The sequence below is a fragment of the Nycticebus coucang genome, chromosome 5 (genome assembly GCF_027406575.1).
Source record: "Nycticebus coucang isolate mNycCou1 chromosome 5, mNycCou1.pri, whole genome shotgun sequence".
Taxonomy (NCBI): domain Eukaryota; kingdom Metazoa; phylum Chordata; class Mammalia; order Primates; family Lorisidae; genus Nycticebus; species Nycticebus coucang.
Genome location: NC_069784.1, coordinates 16,295,924 through 16,318,435, shown reverse-complemented (window position 1 = coordinate 16,318,435; position 22,512 = coordinate 16,295,924). Strand labels below are relative to the sequence as shown.

At 37.7% G+C, this 22,512-nt stretch overlaps 1 protein-coding gene across 4 annotated transcripts in view; it reads left to right on the top strand.

Annotated features, from left to right (window-relative positions):
• The window catches only part of SSX2IP (SSX family member 2 interacting protein), a 35,409-nt gene extending 14,916 nt beyond the window's left edge, over positions 1 to 20,493 (top strand). For 3 of the 4 annotated variants that reach the window (XM_053592117.1, XM_053592118.1, XM_053592116.1), the window contains exons 5-14: positions 1,133 to 1,243; positions 3,033 to 3,168; positions 5,302 to 5,377; positions 5,459 to 5,636; positions 9,277 to 9,427; positions 11,027 to 11,163; positions 11,507 to 11,680; positions 14,954 to 15,068; positions 15,459 to 15,624; positions 19,108 to 20,493. In XM_053592117.1, coding sequence (XP_053448092.1) covers positions 1,133 to 1,243; positions 3,033 to 3,168; positions 5,302 to 5,377; positions 5,459 to 5,636; positions 9,277 to 9,427; positions 11,027 to 11,163; positions 11,507 to 11,680; positions 14,954 to 15,068; positions 15,459 to 15,624; positions 19,108 to 19,282 — 1,419 coding nt within the window. In that variant the 3' untranslated portion in view covers positions 19,283 to 20,493. The remainder of the gene's footprint in view (positions 1 to 1,132; positions 1,244 to 3,032; positions 3,169 to 5,301; positions 5,378 to 5,458; positions 5,637 to 9,276; positions 9,428 to 11,026; positions 11,164 to 11,506; positions 11,681 to 14,953; positions 15,069 to 15,458; positions 15,625 to 19,107) is intronic. The other variant, XM_053592119.1, reaches the window with a different exon arrangement.
• The last annotated feature ends 2,019 nt before the right edge of the window (positions 20,494 to 22,512 follow it).

Genomic DNA, 22,512 nt, shown 5'->3' with positions numbered 1-22,512 from the left:
AATAAAGATTCCCCCTCCCGTTCAATCCTGCTTAATAAAGTAGGTGCTCTGTTAAAGATTTTCCTACCGTGAGAGGCTGCACTAGTTAATTCCTGTGGCGTCTATTGCTGGTGGAGTTAAAGCTTAGTGCTGAGCACCGGCCAGATGACTCCTCACTCCTGGAGGTCCCTGGAGCTCTAGAAGAGACCCGAGAAAAATGGCTTCATAAACTTTTCTCTGATAAAAGGAAGTATTTTTCACAGGGCTGTTGACCTGCTCCCTTGGTGTATAGAATGTTGCTGGTTTCTGGTTTGCTTCCGTTTGCTGCCCGCCCGGGAGAACTGGAGGGGCGCATTCGTCCCCCTTCTCCCAGTGTTAGCTCTGGATTCTTCTTCAAACTTAGTTTTGAATCGAGTTTGGCTCTTTCTCAGAGCTAGATTAACTCCTAAAGGGTGATGATGTTGCTGTACCTGAGGAGATACTCTAAAGTGTGCGGTAGAAGTATTAAAAAGTGATAGAAAGTTTAAAAGCATTCAGCAGCAACATTGTGGAGTAAGTGAAGGGCCCTGTCAGGGAACTGTTCTGAAAATGTTTTGTATTGACATATAAAATCCGGTGTGGTATTTAAGTTAATATTGGATATGTAAATTTAAGTATTTTTTAGTCAAAATTTATAGTAATTGCTTTAATATTTGAGGTGCAGCTCAGCACCTGTAGCACAGTGGCTATGGTGCCAGCCACATACACCAAAAGCTGGCGGTTCAAAGCCAGCCTGGGCCAGCTAAAAAACAACAATGACAACTGCAATAACAACAATAACAACAACAAAAAGAAAAAATTAGCTGGGTGTTGTGGCAGGTTCCTGTAGTTCTAGCTACTTGGGAGGCTGAGACAAGAGAATCACTTAAGGCCAAGAGTTTGAGGTTGCTATGAGCTGTGACACCACGGCACTCTACCGAGGGTGACATAGTAAGACTCTTGTCTCCAGAAAGAAATAAAAAATAAAAATACAAATAAATATTTGAAGTGCACTAAACTTCAATTTTAACTAACAAACACTAGTATGTATAACTTCTTGTTATTGACCTTTCATGAGATAAGTTATTTTGAATCTTAAGTTAATTTTAATCAAAATTGCATATGAATGTTTTAGGAACAACTGGAAACCTCCAGGAGGGAAATGATTGGGCTTCAGGAAAGAGACAGACAGTTACAATGCAAGAACAGGAATTTACATCAGCTCCTGAAAAATGAGAAAGATGAGGTGAGTTGTCGGTTCTTACCCATGAAGTTTTACGTGAATTTTCTGATATGACCATAAAAGCCATTTTACTTTTAAAAAGAAAGAACCATTTATTCCTCCTGCCTCAAATTGCTACTGTGGACCTCTGTGTACAATATTGTATCCTATTTAACTGAAGGTCAATAACCCTCCCCCACCCCCCGCCCAACAAACAGCCTTCCACCTCTCTGCCGCCAGTGTGTCCATATATATTAATCCTAAGATGTGTATTCATAGCCGGTAACGATCCGTGTCCTGTACTGCCCTTCCCAGACTCAGTGTTCACTGCTGCTTTTCCTTGGGCACCAGGGTGCATTAAATGCGTATCTCCTGCCCTACCTGTACTTAAGACCTGATGTGCCCCTCTGGCCTCACTGTCTTAAATGTTGACGTTGTTCATCCACTCAAGCATTACTTGGCTAAATGGGCAGAGAAGCAGTTCACATTTAAAATCTCATTTCTGATGCAAAAGGTGCCATAATTCTAATTTCTGCTTTCATATTTACTTAGCAGAATTCTATTGTAACTTTACTTCAGTGGTTATTTGGACCTATAGAGTTAATGCATTTAAAAATATTTTTTCGACTCTGCGTCTGTAGCACAGTAGTCCAACAGAAAAATAGCTGGGCATTGTGGGGGGCACCTGTAGTCCCAGCTACTTGGGAGACTGAGGCAAGAGAATTGCTTAAGCCCAAGATTTGAGGTTGCTGTGAGCTGTGATGCCACGGCGCTCTACCAAGGGCAACAAAGTGAGACTCTGTCTGTCTGTCTGTCTCTCTCTCTATATATATATATTTTTTTTTCATTTTTATAAGAGGAAACCATTATGTTTTTAGTGCTTTACAATATGACCTTAACTATGTAATAATTCTAAGGAATAATACTTATTTTCAGTGTTTTATATGTTTTTTTAACTCTAATTAAAGCCTTTTAGAGGAATGTATTTCTTTAAAGACACTTGGAGTGATTTAAATAAATTTGTTTTGTCATATCTGATTATTTAGTTGTACATATATATGTAAGTGAGTAATTCATATCTTAGCCATAAGGTTACTGAAGCATATCTCTTTGAATTATTTAACAGGAAATTTTGACTTGATCTGTTGATTACACTTAAATGATTTGAATATAGTTCATCCTTGATGGGGATTAAGTTAATCATATTAATCTCTAGCAGGGATTGAGAATGGCTATGTAGACTAGAACATGCTTTCTACCAAGAGCCGCCTGAGAAGCCATAGCAGATATAATCTTTGAACAGCAGTGCCTGGCACATAGTAGGTACTCAGCAAATATTTGAACTGGATTCTGTCTGCAGTTTGGACTTACTCTTATTTGAGAATTGATTTGGAGAAACAGAAGCCTATTTACCTGATGCCATCTGCCTCAGGCTAAAACCTTTTCACAGATTAATAAGAATTAAAGACATCTCAAGTCAATAGTATGAAGCAGTCACTAAAAATGACCAGATGAATTCTGTTTATTTCAGATAAATATTTAATTATTTTAATACTTCCATAGGAAGGTCCAGATCTTAAAATGTCAGAGTCTGTATGTAAAGTAAAGGGCATAGAACATAATTTAGAAGTTAACACTTCTGGATTTTTAGAATTAAAAAATAAAAACGTGATGTGATTCACTGGTTACAGAGAAGAAAGAATCATTCTGGAACTTTAAAGTCAGCATTATAGATGAATGCTGACTTCTTTTTCTCTTGAATTTGTAAATGTTAAGCAGGTTCATAATCCTCATAGAAAATGGTTTTTTTTAGGTGCAAAAATTACAAAATATAATTGCAAGTCGAGCTACTCAATATAATCATGATATGAAGAGAAAAGAGCGTGAATATAATAAACTGAAGGAACGTCTACATCAGCTTGTTATGAACAAGAAGGATAAAAAAATAGGTAAGCAGTTGGCAAAGATGCAGCTAAGGGAATAAGTGAGCTAATGTTATGCTAAGAGATAAAGGAATCGAGCACCTTACTCGGGTGTCGTGCTTTATACACTGATTGGTAGAGGGGTATGGATGTTCATATAAACTAAAAATTTAGACAAATTTCTAGACAGTGAAAAGTGAGTCATTCTGCTTTGCTTCATTAGTGCATGTATTTTTTAACATGACAGGTGGAGGATAATCCTTAGAGAAAAACTAAGCCACAAGACATTCTAATCTTCCACAGCAAAGGACTGACAGTATTAAAAATCAGGATTGGTTTCTTAGTGACAAAAGAAGTGTGATTTTAGAGTCAACATCATAAACTTGTTCTTCAGACCAAATCATTTGTCACTTTGAGTTCCTTTAAATAAGTGTAGTGTGCACTTTTGAAGTAGTCAAAAGGATAGACTGTAAAAGTTGCACATATTTGTGTGTTTAAGGTATACTTTTTCTATTCTTTTGAAAACTTTAATTTACAACTATTTCCTGTAGGTAATGTGCAAAATTTTAAGAAAATAGTACTGATTAAAATGTAAAGCTATATACAGAAAAAAGTAGAGTAATACAGTAAGTTTTGATGGCCTGGTATAATTTAGAGAACAAGAAGTCTGTTTTTAGCTGGGAGTGGTGGCTCATGCCTATAGGACTAAGCACTCTGAGAGGCGGAGGATGGAGAATTTCTTGAGTTCAGGAGTTCAAGACTGGCCAGAGCCAGAGTGAGACTCTGTCTCCACAAAACAGTTAAAAACCCAGCTGAGTTGTGGCATGCACCCTGTTGTCCTGAGGCAAGAGGATCCCTGGAGCCCAGGAGTCTGAGGTTGCTGTAAACTGTGATGATGCCCCTGCATTCTACTCAGGGCAACAGAGTGAGACTGTCTCAACAGCAACATCAAAAAAAGGAATCTGTGTTTATTGAAGAATAGTTTCCAAGGGGCTTATAGGCAGTCCTCTAACGTACATGATACAGTGATACCCCTAAACTGTCTGCCCCAAACTGGACGTGGTCTTCAGCTATAGCTGGTGAGCGTGTGGTTCATGCTGTCACATGGTGGGCTCTGCCTGCTGTCGACAGCAATTCAGGGTCGATTACATCTCTGTCATTCTATACAGCAGAGCTGTTGCAGGTATTTGAATATTTTATTTTAAAAATTATTGGAAAATAGAAAGTGAATGTATAGTAATAGGTAGTTAAGACAACATTGGAAACCTTGGAATTCTAAGTTGATAAATCTTACTCATTTTAGACTTGGTTTTTGATGTTGGTTAGCTTGATGTTCATGAAGCAAAGAAAAATTAAAAGCAGGATGAAATCCTGGCAGTATAAAATGTAGCCTTTAGTTAGAGAAGTTAATTAAGGATTGAATTAACTCTGGAAACAGAGCCCTTACATTATAGGGGTTTTGCTATTTTCTGGCCCAAAGCCAATTGGAAGTGACAATGATTTTATTAATGCTAAAATTATAGTAACTTATACCAAAAGTTTGCCTCTCCACTGAAGACAGGAGAGATGTTAAGTACCATCAAGACTTTTTCTCTTTTGGTGATGATGATGGTGTTAATGTTAACAGGGTGTGGCAAACTTTCTTAGTAAAGGTCCACATACTAATATTTTTGGTTCTGTGGGATCTACAAGTCTTATGGCACCCACGTGTCTCTCCTGTAGTTTGGGAAAAGTAGCCGTGGACAATATACAAATGAGTGTGGCCGTGCTCCAATAAAGCTTTATTTACAAAATCAGGCAGCTGGCCTGCTTGCCATAGTTTGCCAAACCCCTGCTAATGAAATTAATAATTATAAAGTAACATTTAGGTACTTAACTGTGTACTGGATACAAGGTTCATCTCTACTGTGTTAAGTGCTTTAACAGTTTTCACAATCCTTTGGTTTCATTATTCTTACCATGTCAAGTGAATGAATAGCCTTAGCAGTTAAATAACTTGTCAAGATCTCACTGTTTACAAGTAGTGGAACTAGAACTTGAACTCCTAACCTGTATACCAAACTCGCTAATGTCTCTCATGCGTATAGAGTAGTTTAGAATTTTAAACGCTTAAATATGAATAATAAGAATTTGTTTTGTTTTGTGTATTTGTGTTTGTAGCTATGGATGTTTTAAATTACGTGGGAAGAGCTGATGGAAAAAGAGGCTCCTGGAGGACTGGTAAAACTGAAGCCAGGTATAGTCCAGTTTAAATTGATAAATTTGATCAGACTTTTCTTCCTATTCGGCCTTTTCATACTGACAGTCTCTTTCTCAGGAATGAAGATGAAATGTATAAAATTCTCTTGAATGATTATGAATGTCGTCAGAAACAAATCCTAATGGAAAATGCTGAACTTAAGAAGGTTCTTCAGCAAATGAAAAAGGAAATGATTTCCCTTCTTTCCCCCCAAAAGAAGAAACCTAGAGAAAGAGCAGACGATAATGCAGGAACTGTGAGTGACTCTTTCCTCTTTTATACAGTCTTCAGATTGTTAATTAGAGCTGGTAAAAAAAACACCTGCTTGGTATTCTCAGTGGGGACACGTGTTTAAACAGGAGGCTCACTGCTGCACTACCCCAGTCACTGTGACAACCAGAAATATGTCCCTGTGTGTTTTCAGATATGCTTAGGGAAATGATGAAGATGATTTTCAGGGACTTAGTCTGTGCCACACATTGTGATAAACACTTTGTAAACATTGCCTCATTTCATATCATTTTTATAATACCTGAGAAATTATTTCAAATATTATAATTTGATAATTTAGAATGAAATACTAGGGCGGCGCCTGTGGCTCAGTGAGTAGGGCGCCGGCCCCATATACCGAGGGTGGTGGGTTCAAACCCAGCCCCAGCCAAACTGCAACAAAAAAATAGCTGGGCGTTGTGGCAGGTGCCTGTAGTCCAGCTGCTCGGGAGGCTGAGGCAAGAGAATCACATAAGCCCAAGAACTGGAAGTTGCTGTGAGCCCTGTGACACCACGGCACTCTACCGAGGGTAGTAAAGTGAGACTCTGTCTCTACAAAAAAAAAAATAGAATGAAATATTATAATTATCCCAGTTATAATAAGGCACAGTAGTTAATAGCCCAGCATCACACATGACAGAGCTGGGATTTGAACCCAGTCTGTCTCACACCAAAGCTCATGGTTGTAATCACTTTGCAGACATCCTTTCAGAAGTATTGTGTGCTCTACTTTCAGAGTGAAACTTCTCTTAACTTTGGGAATCAAGTAATCATTCAGTCTATAAATTTCTTCTAGTCCCTGGGGAAAAAAACCTAAAAAGATAATGATTTTTTTTCCCCCTCAAGAAGCTCTTCTTGAGAGAGAGACAGGCATGTAGACAATTGATTATCACACATTTTAGGTGCTGTCATAGGGTGGTACAATGAGCAAAATGGAACAGTTCTTGTGGCAGTCAAAGGAGGCATCAGAAAAAGTGACGTTTGGGCTAGTTCCTTAAAAACTGGTGTTTTTGAGGTAGAAAACATGGGGAAAGTATTTGATGTGGGAGAGTAATATGCAGAGGTCTGGAAAAAGTGGAATAATGATAAAAAGTTCAGTTTCCTTAATTGCTTTACATGTAAGTTTAAAATCTGGGTTTCAGCAAGTTCACATTAGTGATTAAAATCTGAAAATAACAATGTTACTAGAAAATGCTAATTGCCAGCAAGTCACCGGAACTTGTTTTGTAAACCTATACTTGAGAATTCTTTATTCTGATAACTCCCACCAATCAGTCCATCTTACCTCCTACTATTTATTTTTTTCTTTAAAACGTTTTTAAAAATATTACTTGATTATTCCTTCATACTCTCCAATTTGGGGCCTGCTTGCCATCTTATCTTTAACCTTTCTCTCCAACTCTGTCCCCTCTGGTCAGTTCTCCACATTCCCCGACACCTCTTCAGGGTGGCAGAGTTCTGTTACTCCTGCTGCACCTTCAGTGCTCAGTCCAACTTTTACTAACTTCTCATTACCGTCAGCGAAAAGTGCCAGATCTTTATCAGATGATTGTCTTCCTCACCCCCATTTCTCAGCTGGTGGATAGTATCATGTATAATTCTTCACAATTCAAACGTTTACATTTGGAGGAACACTAATTTTTTTTTTTTTAATGAGAAGGTATTCATTATAGGCAGCACACAGTTGACCCTTATTCTTTTATTGAATGTGATAATCTCTGCCTCTCAAATAGAGTGTTAGGTTATTTACATTTGGTGTAATTTTTGATGTCTTTTTTTTCTTTTTTTAGAGACAGAGTCTCACTTTATTGCCCTCTATAGAGTGGAATGGCATCACAGCTCACAGCAACCTCCAACTCCTGGGCTTAGTCAATTCTCTTGCCTCAGCCTCTCAAGTAGCTGGGATTACAGGCGCCTGCCACAACGCCCAGCTATTTTTTTGTTGGAGTTTGGCTGGGGCCGGGTTCGAGCCCACTACCCTCAGTATATGGGGCTGGCGCCCTACCCACTGAGCCACAGGCACTGCTCTGATGTAGTCTTTTTTTTTTTTTTTTAATTGTTTCAGGATAATTGAGGGTATAGCAAATTAAGTTACATTGTTTATATTTGTTAAGTAAAGCCCCTCTTATAATTATGTCCTGCCCCCCCCAGAGGTGTGCCATACACCCTAACATTGTGCCCTTTAAGATGGAGCATACTCATCCCCCTCTCACCTCCCCTCTCCACTTCCGTCACCTCCCCCCCTTGAATTAATTTGAGTTTTCTTCTTACGTGGGTATGTATTACCATCTACAGGCTTCATATTAGAATTGAGTGCATGGGATAGAATACCAATTTCTTAAGTATATTTTTTGTTTTTAAAAGATTCATGTTTCTAGCTCCCTTTTCTCTAGAAATTTAAGTAATCCAGCCCTTTTTTTTTAAAGGAAATATTTTGGAGCATTGTAGCAAGAGGAATACACATAACCTCGGAATGCCTAGGCAGCATCCAAGTTTCTTTTGTTTTGTGGCTTGCTTGCTTCTAGCCAAAATATATATCCAAAATTCGGGTTAAATAAATGTTTTATTTTCATTTTGTGGTGATAGAGCTTTATTCTTATTAACTTTTTAACAGCATATTTGTAGTATTCTGATCGGCTTTAGAATGGAGAGAAGAGAAGGTGTGGCTTCTCAGAAGAGTAACTGGCATGTAGCTCAGAGACCTCTCCCACCTGCTCCGCCTTGGAGACCTTGACCTCTGCTAGCTCCCTGCTGACCTCAGACTGTTGAAACCGTTCTTCAGACTCAGGCACTGCCTCCTTCCTGCCTCATCTACTTGGGAAAGCCATCTAGCCAGTCCTCCTTTTTGTCCATCTCCTATTTTTTCTTCTTTTTCCCACAGCAATATTTTTATTGTTCAAGTCAGGAAAATCTCTCTCTCTACCTTCCTGGATGCTAATAACAAAAAACAAATAAGGAATATTTTCTACAGTTGCAGGTTACTATGACATATTACATTTTTGTATTGATTCCCTGTGTTCTTTATCCTGCTTTCATTCTGTATGATTATGTATCAATAAAGTTTGCAGCATTTTTTTTATGATTTCTTGTCTTGGTAGAATACAAAGAAAAATATCTCTGGTTGCATAAAAATTTATATGAGGAAAATAGGATTAGCAGTTGCCTTTGGAGATTACTTCACAGGTTCATTTCTACAAACAGCCTAGGATTAGAACAAGTTGATCTAACTTCGAATCTCAGTTCTGCCTTTTGACTGTATGATGGCTACTTCTCTAAGCCTCATCTTCCCACTCTGTAACATGATTTGAGGAATAAATGTCATGTGAAAGCATCTAATACACCGCTGGATAGATAGTTACTTCAAACAGCTCCGTGACTTGTCACCAGCTATAATTGTCACATTCAGATTCAGGTTTGGAGAGACCTGAATTGGGGGGTTTCTGTCCTCAATGTCAGTTACTTTTCTCAAGCTGTTTATGTTAGTACTGGGTGGTGTGTGAGAGAGACAGCACAGAAGGGCTTTGGTAAGACGCTGCCTGGTGGGCAGTCTGAGGACTACTGCTGCCTGCGTGTCTGAAGCTCCTTGAGGATGCTGGTCTTCCCTTTCCATCTCTCACCACTCGTAGGTTATCTCCGATGCCGAAGAGGATGCGGGGGAGCTGAATAGGGACAGTGTGTGGGACCTTTCCTGTGAGACGGTGAGAGAGCAGCTTACAAACAGCATCAGGAAACAGTGGAGAATTTTAAAAAGTCATGTTGAAAAACTTGATAACCAAGGTAACTGCTGCTTCAAGGCATGTGGAACTAGTCTTGACACTTAGGAAGCTGTTCGTTTTCAGTCGGTTGAAAAGTCACACTATGGGTTCACACCAGAAGTACGGTAGCTTAGTTTGGTGGTTTGAAAGGAAGATTTTGCCTGTTTAGATGTGAAGTTTGATCCTCACTTTGAAAAGAGGACAACGGGCAGTGCCCGTGGCTCAGTGGCTAGGGCGCCAGCCACATACACCCAGGCTGGCGAGTTCAAAACCGGAATGGCAATGGCATTGCAACAACAAAAGAAATAGCCGGGCATTGTGGCAGACGCCTGTAGTCCCAGCTACTTGGGAAACTGAGGCAAGAGAATCGCTTAAGCCCAAGAGTTTGAGATTGCTGTGAGCTGTGAAGCCACGGCACTCTACCAAGGGTGACATAGTGAGACTCTGTCTCAAAAAAAAAAAAGACAACATCTTGTGTCCGTCGGCTGCAAATGCAGTGCACAGTTCAGTAATGCAACAGAATGTCTTCTACTCAATCTTGAAAAGCAGGAAACATTCATCATAATATTAGTATAGATAAGAACCTTTTCTTATTTCCCAGGAAAATTATTAGGAAGCTTGCATACTACTTACTGGCTTCCTAATAATTCCTTTAAAATTTTTTTCAGAATAATAGATGGTCAATGTAAAATATCAGTTAGGAGGTACATAAAGCAGAATATCCAAGTCCGTGGTGCGTAACGATCATTCCGTGCGTATCTTTCCAGATCTTTTCTCTATAGATTTCTAAAATGTTCATTTAAAAATAAAAATTAAATATTACATATTTAATGTTTCTTCAGTGTTTTCACTTAGCAGTGGTATTATTTTAGACATTCTCTGTCTTCATAGATCTACACTGATTAATATATTAATTTATATTAAATAAAGTTTGCATGCTTTCGAATCAGGAGAATTAAGGTTTCTGCTAGTAAAGAAGTCTATTTAAGGAAAATTTAACAGTCAAAATCGTGAACTCATTCCATTGTCTTAAGTAGTAAAGAGCAACCAGCAAAATTATTTTAGTATTATTATAATAGTATAGTATTGTAGTATAAATTAATGAGATTTTATTTGAAGCATCATTGTCAGTAAATGGCAAGTATGTTTGGACTTCATATTTGTTGAATTTATTAATAATATGTGACAGCAGGGTTTGTAGCACTTCATTGATCTTTGAAGAAATGTCAACAAGATCATAGTTTATGAATTAATTATTATATGAATATAGCCACATCCTCTGTTCTTATTAAGAGCATATTCTTGAATCAATGTGTACGAATTAAATGTTGGCAATAGAGGTCTATTGGTAAGCGTTTCATTTAGTCTTAAAAATCCTACAAGTTTGTAGTTGTCATGAACACCTGATAGTTACTTTGTTCTTTAAAAATTTTTCATAGTGTTGAAATAAATTTAATTTATTATAGCTGAATGAAATTTTAAAAGGCCCAAGGAAATTACCTTTTTGAAAACCCATGAAATTCAAGTTCTAAGAGCCTTGATTTTTTAAACAATATGTCTCAAAACACCATAAACTAAATAGTGGCTGTAAAACCTATGTCAACTTATGGATTTTTGTTAGTTTCAAAGGTACATTTAGACGGTCTTAATGACGAAGATGTAATCTCACGACACGATCATGAACAAGAAACTGAAAAACTTGAGTTAGAAATTCAGCAGTGTAAAGAAATGATTAAAACTCAGCAGCAACTTTTACAGGTAAAGGCGAATCACCTTTTAAAGCTGTTCTCCTCTATGAAAGGCCAGAATTTAACTGAATCTTACCCGATTTGTATTCCTTTTTTCATAAAGTCTATAGTATTTGACAATTTTCCAGTCTGTTTCTTGCTGACAGATAGATCGCATAGCATTCCTTAAACAGTCCATGCTTGGCTAGGTGGGACAGTAGCATTTGGGAATGGCGAATCCTTGTTTGATTTTCTCATTCTTCTTAATTTCTGTTCTTGCCCTCAAGTTTGACCTGCCCTCCCTTGCTTTCATTTCTACTTGTTGGAGGGTGGCAGGGACCCTCCGGAACTTACTATGTTTTAAAATTTGATAGCAGCAGCTGGCGACTGCATGTGATGATGATACCACTTCACTGATACGAGACTGTTATTTGTTGGAAGAAAAGGAACGTCTCAAAGAAGAATGGGCCCTTTTTAAAGAGCAAAAAAAGAACTTTGAGAGAGAAAGACGAAGCTTTACAGACGCTGCTATTCGCCTGGGATTGGAGGTATTTTATACAGTTGTAGTGCTTTTGAAAATTCAGTGGGTTGTTAGGCTTATTTAAATGCTTCTAAGTTCTGCTTTTAATTGTTTCTCTTTTTTTTTCCAAATTATTTTACTGGTGGTGAGCTCAGAAATAACTTGAAATGAAAGGGAGGCTGAACATATAGAATAATACATAGCACATTTCCTCTTTACCAGATTTGAGACTTGAACTTTTTTATGAAAACGTGTAAGCATTTGTTATCCCCTCCCCTTGGCCTTGTACTGTTGCGTGTCTCACACAGTCAGTAAGTGTGGTATCACAAGACAATGCCAGCGAGTGCAGGTTTGCCATTAAAAAGAAAAAAGAGGAAATACAGTAAAAAATAAAGTTCTGCGTCCATCTACAGCCCCTCGTCCAGGGACGTACACGCCAACAGTTTGGGTTGTGGGATGTCCATTTCTACAGCTGTTTGACGTAGCTCAAGCATTGAGCATTGAGCAACATGTAACGTTGCCTACCTGTTGCCCTTTCAGAAGTTAGGGAAGCAGCATCTGAATGTGGATGTTAAAATACCCATACAGAAACCTACAACACCAGAAAATACCCTCTTTTCTTATCTCCAGTCTCATCCCGTAGTGGTAACCAATGTCACAAGTGTCTGTGGGTGATTCTTCCAGGAAGTGCTATTTTAGCTTGAACGTGTCCCAACATCATTTCCTTGATGTCCGTTATTGGTCCCCTATGAGAGTATTGGCCCTCCTACCTACCCTACGCGCCTCCTCACTCACATGTTTTTTCTTCATAATAGTGTTACTTTTCTCTTGTTGCCTTTTTTTTACTTTAAATAAATATTTAATGCTTGCATTTCATGTTTGTTCAACTTCAGACAATACCAGACCATTCCTGCAGTGAAAGATGAAGAAATTCTTGGGGTTATTCTCGCCCCACCTCTCTTGCTCCCCCGCTTTGCAGTGTTCGTGATACAATTTTTCTTAAGTGTTACCACATTTAACTTGTTCTATCATAGAATCCAGGTATAGGTATTTTGTCTAAAGTTGAGACTTAGAAATTGAAAACCAGGGCAGAACATAGATAACATTATGGTTATGCAAATATTATTTAGTCTAAAACAATATTTTTACACGTAGAAGGGAAAATATTCTGTTTTCAAAGACTTTGCACTAGAGGTGATGTGTCACAAGCTTAGTGAATTCTTTGATTTTCTCTGTAGCTTTCGGTGTGATTTCCTGAATCAGAATCAGCTGCCAGGCCTTTTATATCTCACGTTATGCTCGCTCTTGAGTTTCTGTTTTTGCCCTGAAGTTTGACCTGCCTTCCCTTTTTCGTTTCAGCTTATTGGGAGTGTAGAAACCCTCTGGAACTTATACTATGTTTTAAGGTTTAACTGTTTTACCTTCTTCAAAATAGTGCATTAGCTATAGACATTCTGAATTCTGGAACATCCCAAAATATATTCATACTTGATTTGTTTGGCTGGGTATAGAGTTTAGCTTCCAACTTTCCTCCACAAGTCTTTGAATTATCCATTTCTTCCAGTGTTTGGTTTTGCTAATAAGAGGACTGATTTTAATATAACCTGCATTATTTTGTAAATAATGCTGTGTTTTGGTTTTTGTCCTTTCTCTCTGGAAGTTTTTGGTATTTTTCTACTCATAAAGTTCTGAAATTTAAACCAGAATATATCTAGATAATTCCTTTCAGCCTGAAGATTCTATGTTTTTTTCAGTTTAGGAAAATTTTCTTCTCTATTATTTCATCCTTTACCTTGAATTAGACAAATGTTCAATCTTCTAAATATATCTGTAATTGACTTTGGGTTCTAAATTCTGGGATATTCTCTTAATTTTACCTCACAGATCACCATACTGATCTTCAGGGATGGCTTTGGTGTTCATTTCAGCCACTGAATTTTTATTTTGGAATTTATCGTTTAAATATGTTTAATGTAGCTTCATGCTAATTTATAGATGTTTATTAACCTGATGATGTGAGAATTTTTTTAAAAGGTTTCATTCATCTCTTGAATTGTTTGTTATCCACAGTCAGTTATCTTTTTTTCTCTTACACTGCTAGTTTTCTTCCAGAGTCTGGTGGTGCTTGAGTGTGTATTAACGTATATGAATGAAACTGTTATTTTAAGCAGCTGGCGTAGATTCCCTCCAGGATTGTGAAAGTCTTCATCAATAGCTTTCTTCCTCAGGGAACAGCAGTTTGCTGCAGCCTTTGCTCCTCTCCACGGGAGCCCCTCTGTTTCTGAGCCACATCCCCGACACTACTTTGGGATACTCTGGCTACATGGCAGGTCACTCCCAGCTGCCTGTGCCTTTTCCTGCTTGAGGACCTCTCTGCCTGCCTGCGTTTTCTGGGAACAGTAGGATCAGTGAGGGATTGGGAAGGAAAGGTGAAAGAAAAGAGCAATGAGTGAGATTTAGTTTGGGAGTCCCCAGCTATTCAGAAGAGGGGCAGAGTTTGACACAGCCTGCAAATATCCTCTTGTGGCTTAGTGGTGGTTGCCACAGATACTGGTAGACGGCTAAAGAATGAGAGAAATGCTTGATGACGTCCTGTGTCCTTTGGTTCAAGTGATTAATTTGCAGTGTAAGGTAGTAGGATATTTTTCTATTGTCTGTAGTTTTATATTTGTGATGATCTGCATGTTCAAAATTACACTAATGTTCTGTTTCTTTTTTTTGCATTGTCCATTTGAATCTATTCAAGATTATGAAAATAGTGATTGTCGGTTTATTATATAAAAGGTGAATTTTTATTTTTTAAACATAACTTTCTTTTTTATTTTGGATTACTATGAGGGTACGTATGATTAGGTTACACTGTTTGCATTTGTGAGGTGGAGTCTGGGTTGCAGTCGAGTCCTTTCTCCAGGAAGTGTTCCATATACCCCTGCACTGTACCCATTAGGTGGGAACTTACTGCTCCCCCAGTCCTGCTTCTTGAGTTTAACTGTGTTTCTCTCTTGTGTGGACCTGTAGTTATTGACCTGTTTGGGTACGTGGGTGCTTGCTTTTCCTTTCTTGAGATAACTTAGGAGAATGTTGTCCAAATCCATTCAGGTAAATACAAAAGATGCAACATCTCCATATAATTTTCTTAATTGAAATGTCTCTTAGTTTTTTAAGTCAATTCATTTAACACAAGAGGTACATTTAGGTAACCAGAGAGCAAACACAGGTAGCTGGAGAAGTCATGTGAAATGTCAACTGTGTAGATACTGAAATATTGATCATTATTTCTTTGGTTTGTTTGCTGTGGTAGAGGAAGGCATTTGAAGAAGAAAGAGCCAGTTGGTTAAAGCAGCAGTTTTTAAATATGACTACCTTTGACCACCAGAACTCAGAAAATGTGAAATTTTTCAGTGCCTTCTCAGGAAGTGAGTACTTCACAATCTCTGATCTGAACATGCATGCAAATAAAATACTAGTAACTATTAATATAAAACTTTAGATATCACCAATAAGGGCTCTCTAGTAGGAACTAAAAATCAACTTTTATATTTTAGTTATTCAGAGTGGGGTGAGAGGTATACTATATATACCAAAAGTAACTTTTGTTGTGAATAATTTTTTGAAAATTCATAATCTGAAAATATTTTTAAAACTAGATCCTGATGAATGTTTGTGGGGTGTGCAACACAAACAATAAGGTGACAGTGTGTTCTTTTACTTCACTCCCAGGTACAGATGAATCATCCTGGTTAACTACCTTCACTTTTTTAACCTCACCATATGTACTTTGTCCTTTTTTTAAAAAAAAAAAACAGGTTCTGATCAGGACAATCTTGGAGTACACTCGAGGCAACGGCTAAAGAAGCCTCACAGTGTGGCTAACGGGTCTCCAGTCTGCACATCTAAACTCGCGAAATCTCTCCCTGCCTCACCTTCTCCTTCAGACTTTGGCCAGACACGTTCCTGTGTATCCAAACACAGGTATCTGTCTATAAGTGACCTTTTCATATAGTTGTAAAAATCGTCAAAGTTGCATTGCTAAGGAAAAATTGGCCTACCTGTAGCATTAGCAACGGTAGAGGTTTGAGGGAACAATCTAGTAGATTGATTTATCCATTCGACAGATATTTATTGCATGTCCAGTACATCTAGGCATTGTGCTAGCTGCTGGGAATACAGTAGTGAGAGAGATCTCTGGCCTCTGTCTTCTTAGGGTTAATCATACATGTGTCTTTTTATTTCACTTTTGAAAGATAGTCTTATTTATAGGAGTTACTTAATATTTTAAGTATTTTAATTGCCTTAAGCGGAAGTATATTGTTTTGACAGTTGAGAGTACATATTTTAAAGTTTCTCCTGGTGTGCCCATTTCATTGGTATTGAAAGGCAGAGAACTGAGAAAAGCCTGTTCATCGTGAGTGATCAAGGTGGTCTGTGCCCAAGGATGTCACTATAAAATAGTTGCTTCCCCCCCCCAGGAAACCCATATGCTGCTCTTAATTGCTGCATTTTGGTATTTCGCTCTGTAAATTATTGTTCTAAGATACTATCAATAGTCTGTCTCAAAGCCTAGTCCAAAATTAACTTGAATTAAGCAGAGGAAGTAGGTAGAGCATTCTTAGTGAGATAGGACTAGAAAAGATCAAAGGGGTAAGCTGGAAAGTGGGTAGTAATCTCTTTCCTCTCAATTAAGTAGGAGACAGAGACCTTAGAAGGCAAGAGTCAGAGCTGCAGCAAACTTGGCCAGTGATAGAGACTGGTGTGAAACCAAGAATTAAAGAAGCAGGCTGGCCCTTGGGCCAAGAATTGTTAAGTGGATGGATTTTAAAATAAGAAGTGAAGCTTTCAAAAGGAAGAGGACAAGACACTATAATTTATAGTTGACTTTTAAAAGATGGGGGGATTAGGACTCCAAGTGAACATTAGAGGGCAAAAAAGAGAGAAAGGGCACTCTAGGCTCACGTTGGACCCCTGAGGTAGGACACACCTGATGTGTTTGCAGCCGCTGGTGGAGTGAGCGAGCAAGACCTGGAGGTGCGATGAGGTCTCCATGTGGATGGAGAGATGAAGAAGTTGAAATATGTGCTTCTGTCGGGAGAGTCAGGTCCTGAGCCCCCGCGTCCTCGTCCCTCAGGTTCAGCAATGGTTAACTCATGATCGGTCTTGTCCATCTATAACCCCACTCTGCTTACGTCCACCCCCACACACATTTCAGATTTCATTTGTAAAATGTTTTAGTCAGTAGGTCAAATGTTTAAAGGGCAGTGGAAAAGCCTTCGAGAGTTTTAAACAGCAAAGTGAAAAAAAAAATCTAAGTTTTAGAAATCTGTTTCATTGTATAGAAAATAGATTGTAGGAGTCAGTAATATAACAGGAGATGAAGTGCTTGGAGTTGGAGTGAGAGATGTAGCAGTCAGGCTGGGGTCGTAGGGTGAAGATAAAAGTGGGATTGGGGATATATTTTGAAGTTAGACATACATGATTATGTTTGAATCATGGGTTGAATAGGGGATGTGAAAGTTCTTTAATATGTAAGCTTAGAAGTATTTTCTTAACTTTTCTATGTATGTTACTAAAATGTCCAAATTTGACAGTCAGGACTATCTACATAGACAGAGACACAGATTCTGTCACATTTACAAATAATGCATTTTATACCCAAGAGCCAGCATAACAGACAACAGTTATATTTTTTTAATTTTTACCTTTTTAGGTAATTGTTTTTCATTATGAAATATTTGATATGCATATTTTTTGAAGGCATTTTGTTTTGTTCAGTAAAGTCCAACATAGGGTTTTGTGAGGTAGTGTCAATATATTTAAATGCCTGGTCCATTGTAAACATTTAGTCGTAGGCTATGAAAATAAAAATACATGTATGGCCGGGTATGGTGGCTCACACCTGTAATACTAGCACTGCGGGAGGCTAAAATGGGAGGATCAGTTGGGGCCAGGAATCCAAGACCAGCCTGGGCAGCATAGCCAGATCCTATCTGCATAAGAAAATTTTTAAAAAATTAGCCAGGTGTTAGTGGTATGTGCCTACATGTAGTCTCAGCTACTGGGGAGGCTGAGCCAGGAGGATCAGTTGAGCCCACAAGTTGAGGATGTTGTAAGCCGTGATCACACCACTGTACTCTAGCCTGGATGACAGAGCAAGATTCTGACTTGGGAAAAAAGGTACACATACATATATTTGTATATGTAAACAAATGTATTATAAAAAGCTTTTCTGTTTCTTGTATTCTGAATGCTCCCCTAAAACACCATGGCATAGACAGAACTTTGGAGCTTAAAGGAATTTTGTTAAGCTGTTCATTGTTACTGTCTTCTGAGAATAAAACAAAAGTTATTACATAATAGAGAACTTTGACATGGTTTGTGAGATTTAGGTAATTTGGAAAATTTGGATCTCTTCCTCTTAAAGTACTTTGTAATAAAAGATTATAGAAAATTAAAGCAAAGTAATTAGGAATATTTGTAACTAATCTCTACAGTGTTCTCATTGCTCCTTTATTATAGAATAGAATTTTATAAACAGGTTGTGCCTTGGATTCCATGCAGAGAAAGTGTGTAGTAAGTTACTTGTAGAACTTAGGTTGAATCACTGATCTTGTCTGATAGGGCTCTGAGGTACAGGATTCTGAGGACTGAATTATTTTAAGCAATTTCGTTTTTTTCTTTTAAGTATTAGTAAATAAGTGTAAGTTTTTGTTTTTAGAAAGATTTCAGAATTAAAAGCAATTTAATGTCTTTTTAAGACTGCTACATTAGGGCGGTGCCTGTGGCTCAAAGGAATAGGGCACCGGCCCCACATATCAGAGATGGCGGGTTCAAACCCAGCCCCGGCCAAAAACTGCAAAAAGGAAAAAAAAAAAAAAAATCACTACATTATGATTTGTTCACATTAGTAAACAAAATCATAAATATACATTTTGAAAAGTTTTTGTCAATTCAATTGATAAAAAAAAATACTATTTGCCTACTCAGCTCCATAGATTTGAAAGTTTTCATAGAAGCATCTTTCCTCCTTTTGAGGCTAGCTGCACCAAAACCATCTGGCATCAGAGTTGGGTCCCTTAAATGCTTTTATCGGTACTCATTAAATATCTGGATGGGTGGATGGAGGAAAGCATGCATGAACAAATGGACAAGCAAAGAAAGAGACCAGAGAGATTAGAAAAATAGTGACAGAGGGATGGGACACAGGGAGCATTAGCTTTCAGAACCCACATGTTCTGGGCACCGTGCTTCAAAGGAGACTAAAGGGATAAATGAGGTAAACAGATGGATAGATAAGGCAAAGGTTGTAAATTAGGTTGAAACACTTTAATGTTTGATCATTGTGTCCTCAAAATTCACTTAGCACAGGACATGGAGGTGGTAGACTTTAGACATTCAGGCATAACTAAAGTATGAAAGAAAAAGTGAATAACTAGGATCTCTCTTTATTTTCCTTGACAGTTCAAGCAATGTGCTGAATATAACTCCTGAAGAAACTCAACCCAGTCAGGTTGGAAGGGAATGTACAAATCAGAAATGGAGTGTGGCATCCAGACCCGGATCCCAGGAAGGTGGCCACGGTGGATGCTCTTTGACCTACACAAATTCTCATGTAGAAAAGGACGACTTACCTTAGACATGTGGACTGCAGTTTTTTTCCGTCAACATATTCATCAAATTTCACACATAAGTTGAAACAGGGTGTGTCATAAAGTCATTTATCTCTGATAATTTAAGATGGTCTGAGTTGTTTGTTTGGACTTCCCTGTCTTCCCCAAAAGAACTGAAATGTTAAGTCTATTTAAAAGGATATGAAAAGCTTTGGATATGTATTTTCAGTAACAGAAGCATCTGGTTCTGTGAAAAAAGGAATGTATAGGTGTTTGGATGGAAGCAAAAGCACTAGAATGAGTTTCCTCTTATAGGTATTAAAAATAGCACTTTTAGGAAACTGATTATTGTAAATGTTTAATTTTTGTCTCAGATATAGTTGGCATTGAAAGGTTAGCCTTTACTTGAATGTATACTGTAGATTTTTAACAAAGCAAGTTCTATATTTATTATGTTTAGTGTGATTTGAAATTACCTCTTTCATATGTTTAAATAAAAGTGAAATTTATGTATGTTTTGTACATAGATATACATGATTATGTTTGAGGCTTTAAGATTTAAAAGTTTCACACAACCATAAGTATAGTATTTCATGCCAATACAATTTTTTTAGTGGTATTCTGTTTACAGATGTATTAGGACCATTGCCACATTACATTTAAGAATTTTTTAAATACATCTGGGCAATAAATATTCAAAGCTATTCCATGAAACCTAGTTCTTTAGATAATCAGCATTACTAATATACATTTTTGAGATTTTTACAGCATTAGATTTTTATTTTATATATGTAGGATATTATAATTTTTAAAAGGACTATTGGTGATAAAGTAATAGGGCAGGACAACAAAAGTACCTTTGAATAAAACAATTTAAGAATATTGGTTTAAGATATTTGGGTGGTAGAAGATATTTAAGATATCTAGATGGTGGTATTTTCCTTACCAGATGGGTACTAGTACAGTAACATTCTGTACCAGCTAGGGCTTTGTATCATTGCCAGTAATTTTTAAGTGATTTTTTTAATGAGATATTTACCACTAATGATAAATATGACAATGTAAAAGCACTGAATTTTATAATTCCGATATTATATGCTCTGGACAAACTTGTGTTGTTTCATTTTCAGAACAATCTTAGGCTCTTTCCTGTCTCTGTAAGAATGTTTCTGATTGCATGTTTCTTCATGAAAAGTATGTCGTTATTGATAGTAGTAATAATAGAGGCCCAGCTGTTCCCCAGGATTTCCATCAGAAAGCTTTAAGTGCCTACCCCGCTTGTCTCTGTACATAGACGCCTACACAGATCCAGTCCCTGCTAGGTAGGTATTGCAACTTAGGTCCATCTGCTGTCTCCTTTTCTGGCAGTTCAGCCACTTGCATATACTCCCCCATTTGTAGCTATCCCATTTAAATTCATTGTTATTACAAAAAATAAAAAGCATTATTTGTGTCATCCATGCACTATGTATGAGTTGTGTAGCAGTAGCCGTTTTTCCAGGCTGACAGGACATCCCTAAGAATATCTTACGAGACATCAGTGATATACTCAGAGCACAGCTCCCCAGGGCTCTTGGACACTAGTCACTACGATTCACGGTCACTTCTGGACTGCTTGAGATATTACAAATGATACAAATTATTAGAAGTACAACCATCTTCCAAAAGAAGAACTCTGGCTGGGATATAATTTTGCTTTTGCTTTTGAGCAATAACATGGTCAAAGGAAGAAAATTGAAAATTTTAAATATGATCAGTGATACGCTTGTCAAGAATTTCTTTACCCCCAGGGTTTTCCATGATGTACCTTGCCAGAAATAAGCATACTAGTTTTTCAAGGAAAGCGCTTAATTTTAGGCAATATGGTATTTCACAACATGGATTTCTAGAAGGCAGCATCTTGTTTTGTTGTGGTGTATTTCCATTTTAAAGTGGGTTGACTTCTTATACCGCAAAGAAACACTTAAATGAAAGCCGGGTTCATCGTACCTTTGGTATCTGCACAGATCTGCTGGAAGTTGTACATTTTCCTTAACTGCATCACTTCGGTTTTGTGGTACATTCTAACTCCAAAATGATCTCCAATTGCCCTAGCCTTCCCAGAATTTTGGAATGTCTTCTGTGGAAGACCCCGGGCTCTAAAAATGAAACTGCTAGGATTTCCCCCTAGTCCCCTTTTCTAGGCATTTGCAATGTACTAAGGACACAGCTGTGCTGCGTCTCACGTTTAGCCATGATTAGCTGATGGTACTGCAGTGCCCTTCAGTTTGAAAGTCCTGATAATCCTAAATAAGCATTTTGTTTATTGGTATGTAAATCTGAAATAATTTGTACCTCAACTTTGTTTTCACATAGCATATATCCATTTTGAATTTTCAAAGCATAAAAGTGGCAAAGAAATTTTGAAATAAAAATTTTATTTACCACCCTTAAATGTTTGTATCAGCAATTTATGATGAAGAATTTAAGAATCAATTATACCATAAAAATTGTGATTAAAATCTAACAAGTCATTTTCATATGGATGATTAGATTATTAGATTTGCTGTTAAATTATTAGATTCACCAGTCTACAGAAACTGTTCATTGGGTGATACAAGTGAAATACTATGCTTATTTAGAAAGAGTTCTGTACTTGGTACATTAATAACCATAATTTTTCATCATTTGTGTTAACATAGTTTTTTTATGGGCAAATGCATTTTTTGGTGCATAATAAGGAGAGAGTACTCTGGGAATCCAGTCTTGGCCGCCTCTGGTAGCCATTTGAAAGCTCCTGGGACCCCAGGAAGGCTTCTCAGAGTGTATGCCTGGAACACTTCAGAGTTGGCAAGACCCTTCTGTGATTGCCTTGTTGTGAAACTCTTCAAAGTACATTGCCCTAATGTAAATCGTATTCTCGTTTCTAGACTGCATCTAAAATAAGTATGGATCACGAAAGCCTAGTAAATATACTTTTACAATGTTTGTCGTTTTTTCCAATCTTGTGATGAGCACTTGTGGAGTTATTAGCTGTGGGTCAAGGCATATTACTACTTTCCAGTCCCTAGGGATAGGAAGACAAATTAGCACACACTCTGCTATTGAGAATCTGAGCTGGGATGCTTTTCACACATTCCATCTGTTCATAATATGCACGGCCTGGTAGCTCTGCTCGAGGGCCACGTCCTTCTCCCAGTGGTGGCGTGGCCAGGCTTCCAGTTAAACAGTCTTGGCATTATTTCCTATGGGAAGTAACTAAGTACTGGTAATAGAT